The sequence below is a fragment of the Colletes latitarsis genome, chromosome 1, assembly GCF_051014445.1.
Source record: "Colletes latitarsis isolate SP2378_abdomen chromosome 1, iyColLati1, whole genome shotgun sequence".
Taxonomy (NCBI): Eukaryota; Metazoa; Arthropoda; class Insecta; order Hymenoptera; family Colletidae; genus Colletes; species Colletes latitarsis.
Window position 1 is genome coordinate 3,262,111 of NC_135134.1, and position 6,894 is coordinate 3,269,004.

The 6,894-nt window shown below is 49.7% G+C and overlaps 1 protein-coding gene across 1 annotated transcript; it reads right to left on the reverse strand.

The window, feature by feature from the left end:
• Positions 1–284: 284 nt before the first annotated feature.
• On the reverse strand, positions 285–6,458 carry LOC143342737 (uncharacterized). Its single transcript, XM_076766932.1, has 3 exons — positions 4,065–6,458; positions 3,561–3,680; positions 285–836 (listed from the first exon to the last, which is right to left on the reverse strand). Exons 1-3 carry the CDS (start codon positions 6,456–6,458, stop codon positions 285–287), a joined length of 3,066 nt encoding a protein of 1,021 aa, XP_076623047.1.
• Between the last annotated feature and the right edge of the window lie 436 nt (positions 6,459–6,894).

Sequence of the window (6,894 nt, forward strand, 5' to 3'; positions counted from 1 at the left end):
TCGAATCGAAGGTAATGAGCCGTTACCGTTGGCAGAAAAACTAGTAATACACGCGTTTTTCTATCACTGTTTGCTGTACAAATCCTATTAGAGATAATCTCCTTCGAATTGTACGTTAACAGGATTAACGGTAATCGCGGCCGAGGACAATCGCTCGGCATTATACAATCTTTAAACATACCGCCCCCCTTGCACGGCCCGTGCAATAAATAAGGGAGCGATTTTACCGTAAGGCCGCGACACGAGTGAGAGTAGGCGTATAGACAGTAAGGAAAATATGTAAATTACTTACATTTTTTGGAGGGTCCGGCGGAGTTCTTTCCCTGCAGCATCTGCAGGGAAGCTAGTATAGCCTGAATGGCAGCCTTCGGCAAGGCGTCGTCGTTAGGCGGTCCCCGCCTAGTGTTGCCAGGCCGTTTCCTCCGTCTTTCCTTTCTTGTCTCCGTTTTCCCTTTTTTCCCCATTGGTTGTTCCGGTTGGTTTTCCGGTGCCTTAGCCTTCCGCTTACGGGCTCCCTTCTTGGTCGGCGGGACCGCCGGTAAAGCGGGTGGCTGTTGTGCGGTGGCGGGTTGGTTGGCCTCCACTGTGGGGGCTGCATCCTCGCGGAAGAGGCACGATCTCAACTCTCCGTCCTTGGCCCATTTCAGCACGTAGCGCCCACCCGGAACTGGGCATTTATATCGGCGCGTCGTATACGGAATATGCGCCGGAACCGATATCGTTTGGCGTCCCACCGGGAATATCAGCGCGGGGGTCACTCCCTCGCTGGTTGAGGGTTTCGGTGGTTCCTCCACCCCCTCTTGTTTTTCCGAGGGAGCCTCCGCCAAACCTCCCAACTGCAGTATCCGTTCAAACGCGATATCAAAGCCGGGTGACGAAATCGCGGTTTCCGGTGAGGCTGGTACGCTGTTAGCGGAACTATTTGCTGACTCGCTCGCCATGGTAGCTAATTAATAACTGATCCTATTTGGCGAGAAATCGTTCAAATTTTGATTCAGGGCGTTCGCGTATGCGAAGTGCCCCCTTCCCTTAGCGCTAACGAGATTGGAGGATATTACCCCCTACTCTTCGATTTCGCACAGGAGACAAGTGGCCGGTGAGAATCAACCGTTCTCACCTTCCAAAATCCTTGCCTTTTCGAACTCGAACGGTTTTGTTTAGATCACCTGCTCGGCTTCGGGAACCGTCGCCGAAGGTGACTCAAACAAAGACTCAGCCACAGGCAGCGTACACAATCGCGTAATTGGTCGCGTATATGTGGATTTGGCTGTGCGTACTTTAACTACACGTACATGCCCATCCTTTCCCGGAAATACTTCCTCTATTCTTCCCATTTCCCACTGATTCGGGGGGAGGAGAGGATTCTGCACTAAAACAAGATCATTCTTTTTTAGGCGTGTATTTTCCGTCTGCCATTTGTAGCGGTTCTGGAGGTGCATGAGATAATCTCTTGTCCAGTGCCTCCAGAGCTGCTCGTGGAATTTTTGCATAGTTCTCCATCTTGTCAGATGCGAAATATTAACATTTTCCACGGATTCCATTGGGGGTGCCATCATGGGCCCTCCAATTAGGAAGTGTGCCGGTGTGAGCGGCGCATAATCATCAGGGCTATCACTCAGAGCGGCAATCGGTCGCGAGTTTAAACTGGCTTCGATTTTACAGAGTAACGTCTGTAATTCCTCGCTCGTGGGAGTGAATTCTCCTATGATGCGCTTTAAATGATGCTTCACAGATTTGACTCCGGCTTCCTGCATCCCACCGAAATGGGGGGCACTGGGTGGGTTAAACTGCCACCGAATGCCCTTTTCGCCGCATTGGTTTTGCATTTCCGGCGTTTTACACACCTTATTGAAATGTTTTCTCAATTCACGATCTGCACCGACGAAGTTTGTCCCATTGTCACTGCGTATGCAAGACGGGATTCCTCGTCGGGCCATGAACCGATCCAATGCAGCCAAAAATGCACTCGTCGTGTAATCATGGACGAGTTCAATATGTATGGCCCTTGTAGCGAAGCAGACGAAGACTGCGATATACGCTTTATGAGCTGTTTTTCCTCGGCCCGCGGAGTCGCGGACTTTATACGGTCCCGCATAATCGACTCCGCAGTTTAAAAAAGCCCTTGCTGCACGGCTGCGTTCTGGGGTCAAATCCTGCATGATTTGCGTGGAGGTTTGTGCCCTCCATCTTACGCATTTCATACATTGATGGATGACCTTGCGAGCCGTGGTTCGGCAACCGAGGATCCAAAATTGTTGCTTTACCATGGATATCGTCAGCTGCAAGCCCCCGTGCAACGTATTTACGTGGCACTGCCGAATTATCATGGTAGACACATGGTGTTTTGGCAGAATTATGGGGTGCTTCGCTTCCCATGCCAGCGTCGCATTCTCCAGTCGTCCACCGACCCTCAAAACGTCATTCGTGTCGAGGAAAGGGTTCAGACTTTTTAACGGAGATTTTGCGGGAATTTCCCTGTGCTTTTTTAAACACTGGTACTCGCCCGCAAAATGCGTTCGCTGGATGTAGCGGACGATTCTTTCCTTGGCCAGCTTCAATTCTGATGCTTCGACAACGTTGGCATCGAACGACCTTCGCTCACCTTGCATCGGTCTACGTAATCGGAGACAATATGCAGTCACGCGAAGTAGCTTACTCCAGGTTGAGAATCGGAATACAAATTCCCATTCCTTGTCTGGAGTTGCAACGTGGGCGTGCGGAATGCGCTTGCCCTCGGTCGTATCGATGGAATCAGGCGTTTTCGGCCAATTTTCCTCTCGTTGTCTTAACCATGCTGGACCAGAAATCCACAGCTTCGATTGAATGAGCTCCTCCGCTTCGACACCGCGCGAATTCAAATCCGCGGGATTGAAGCGGGTGGGAACATGTCTCCATTCAGCTTTCGGAAGCATGGTCTGGATTTTCGCGACTCGGTTGGCTATCACAACCTTCCAAGTCGACGCATGTTTTTTCAACCAAGCTAGTGCAATGGTGGAATCTGACCAACAGATTATACGGTCAATTTTTATGGACAATGACCGTTCCACGTGCACTGCGAGCTCGGTAAGCAGTACGGCTCCGTTCAATTCGAGAATCGGAATTGACTGCGTTTTAATCGGAGCCACCCTCGTTTTTGCCATGATCAAGGTTGTGAAAATTTCCTCGGTCATGGTCGTCACGCGTAAATACGTGACGGCCGAGTACGCTCCGAGTGAAGCATCGCAGAATCCGTGTAATTCCACCGAAACTGCATCTGCTCCGTAACGGATCCATCTGGGAAATTTTACTTTTTCCAAACTGCTCCAATCCTCGCAAAACGTGTTCCACGTTTTTAGCGTATTCGCGGAGACATGATCGTCCCACTGGATTTTCTCCAGCCATTGGGACTGCATCAAAATCTTCGCGCGAATTACGACTGGTGATAACCAGCCGAGCGGATCGTATAGTTTGGCTATTTCAGAAAACAAAGTTCGCTTTGTAATCGGGCCTGCAGCCGGTTGGAACCGTTGCAGGTTGAAATAGAAATAATCTCCCGATGGTATCCATCGCAATCCAAGCACCTTGAGTTCGGAATCATCGAACAAGGTGAGGTCGACAGCGTGGGAGTGAGAGCTTTGTGGGATGTTTCGTAGTAATTTCTGCGAGTTACCAGCCCACTTTCTCAATTTAAACCCGCCGCCCTGTAAGAGTTCGCAAACTTGAATACGAATTTTTTCCAACAAGGACGTGTCGGGTGCCCCCATAAATACGTCATCAACGTATATATCTTTCTCGAGTATCGGAGCGGCGAGAGGAAATCTGTCACCGTCCCGTTTTTTCAACTCGAGCAGAGTACGCATCGATAAATACGGTGCACACGCCGTTCCGTACGTAACGGTGTTCAACTCGAATGCTTTAAGCACTTCGGTTTCGGGTGTGCGCCATAAGATGCACTGAAAACGACGATCCTGCGGGGCGACGAGAATTTGCCGAAACATTTTCTCGATATCGGCCACCAGCACGTATTCGTACAGCCTCCATCTCGTCAAAACAGACGTGATGTCGTTCTGCAGTTTCGGACCTACGTGTAGGATGTCGTTCAGGGATTGTCCGCCCACCGTACGGCTGGTCGCGTTAAACACGACTCGCAGTTTGGTGGTTGCACTCTCCGTTCGGATAACCGCTCGATGCGGAATGTAGAGTCTGGATTTTTCAGAGGGCTCTATACGAGTCATGTGTTCCAACGACTCATACTCCGCGAGAAATTCTTCATATTCTCGTGCGAGGGTCTGATCCTTGTCCAATTTCCTTCTCATCCTAGTCAACGCGGAGAGAGCGATATGGAGTGAATCTCCCAGCGCTTCTTCCGGTTTCGGATGGTTAAACGGCAATCGGACAATAAACCGTCCCGTTGCATCCCGTGCGACAGTCTTTTGGAAATGAGTTTCACACTCTTCCTCAGCTTTTGTAAGCACTGAGGTCGAGGGAATTTCTTCAATTTCCCAGAACCGTCGAATCGCGTAATCCAGCGATTCAAGTACGTTGCAATGCAACGTTCGCACGTGACACCGGGCCTTGCTTGCTGCATTTATTGGTCCGGATAATATCCAGCCGAATGCAGTTTCTTGTGCAATTGGCCCTTCGGGCGCTATTCGTCGGAATCCCGATCGAATAACTTGGGCGTACAGATCCGCGCCGATCAAAACTTCAATGTTTTGTCCGGACGCGGGTTCGGGGTCTGCGAGCATAAGGTTTCGTAACGCGTCGTCATTGAACACGTTTACACACGGCGAGGCATAGTTCGTGATTTTTGACACGACGTATGCTCTGGCCGAAACCATCGGGGTAACCCCGTTAGCCGCTCCCAGATTTAACCCTACACTGTACTTAATTTGTTGGGTTCGACCACCCCCCAAGCCCGATACCGTGGCTGAGGTTTTCCTCCTCGGGAGGTTGAGGTCATTCCTCAATCTCGCCGAGATGAAGGATGTCTCGGACCCTTGATCCAACAGCGCGCGAGTTAAACGCGACGCGCCGTTTTCTCCGTACACTCGTACGATCGCGGTAGCTAACAGCACCGGCCTCGGTACGTCTGTACTCGCAGTACAGTGTGACGTAGTAGCCCGTGACGTCGTTGCTTGCGTCGTCGAGGTATCGGCGGCTCTCGCCTTAGCCGTACGGCGCGGTGGAGGGGCGTTATCCCGCCGCTCCTCACGCTTGCCGTTCGAAAATTTCGTTTTCGGCTTTTGGCTAGGAGCCTCTCTTTCGTATTGCTCGAAATGCAACAGGGCATGATGCCTGCCACTGCATCTCGAACAAACGTGTAGGCTCCGGCAACCCTTTGCGTCATGATCTAGGGCCAGACAGATTATACACCCTTGTCTGTCCCTTATGAGCTGGTACCGCACTCTTGTGGAAAAACTTTTAAATGCACCGCATTCGGTCAATGCATGCGTTTGTCCGCAAATTATGCACTTCCGCTGCGCAGGGGGGGAGCCCACGACGGCGTTATGACTCCGTACTCGTGGCTTATGTTCCTTTTTTGAGGCAGTTTTGCGGTTATGTTCGTCAATGACGGTCATAGCGCGTGCTTCCTGGTCAAGGAATCTCAGGATCTCCTCAATCAACGGATATTCCGTTGACATCTTGAGGGATCGTTCCCATTCCCCTTGCAACGTAGCGTCAAATTGACTTGCTACGACGTGTGTTAGCAGCCAGCTAAGCTGCTCTTCCACAGTTCCTTTTTTGGCAAGTATAGCGAGTGCTTGCCGAAAGCCAATGGTGACCTGCTGAACACTCGCCAGGTCGCCTTTTCGGATTTTTGATAGTCTCAGTATCTGATCAAGAATCTTGATCAGCACCAAGCGTGGGAGCCCGAATTCTGTTTTCAGGGTCGTCCACGCCACTGAGAAATTTTTATTCGTTATCGCAAGCGATGCGATAGCGGCTGCGGCTCTCCCGGTTATACAGGTGTTCAGGTATTGTAACCTCTGTACATCCGTTAAAGTGGGGTTGTTGATTACTCCGGCGGTAAATAGATCTTCGAAATGTTCCCATTTCGACGAATCCCCGTCGAATTTCTCCAACCTCATCTTCGGGAGTTCGATCGGTATTGATTGCTGGATTTCCGGCATTACTGATCTTGGACCAGTCGTGATACGGGTTATTTCCGTAGACACATAAGACTGAAAATCCAAAAACTCGTTTTCAGTTTCCCCCATAAAATCCCGTTGGAACAGCTCGTAAGAGTGTCGTTCCCCAGGAGGGAGAAGCCTACACACGACCTTATACTGATCGTTCATCTGTTGCCACAGACTGTTTACATAATTGAGCCTTTCCTCCAGAATTTTTTCTGTGTACTTAGCTCGACCCATCTTTTTAAGGTTGATGGATGCCCTGTTTATCCGTTCCATCCCTCTGGTCAAATCCTCGAGGTGTGCCTCAAGGTCAGACCACTTGGGATCTTTAGTAACGGACATAGCTGTTGAAGGTTAAACACTTCGAAACAACCGTACACGGGAGAAACTCTCGTGTATTATGTCCAACACTTCCCTTTACCGATTACCTCAGTATCCGGCTCGAAGGACCTTATGTTAAAAAGCTGATGCTTTTAACGACGAAGTCCGGATAGAGGGATCGGATTTTTATTGTGGGAAGTGAGTTGGGAATTTAAGATTTTCTTTTTCAAAAAAACTGTTTATTATAAAAATAAAAATAAAAATAAAATAAACAATTAGAAACAACGAAAATTCTTATTAAATTGTTTTCCACGATTTCTTGGTCGGAACCGGCACGTTGAGGTAGGCCAAGATTCTGTGAACAGAAAAACACGGCAATGTGTTAGACACGTAAACACGTTACACGTATATTCGCCGCGTGTGTGTCCTCACGCTCCTGGCTTCGATATTCGAATGT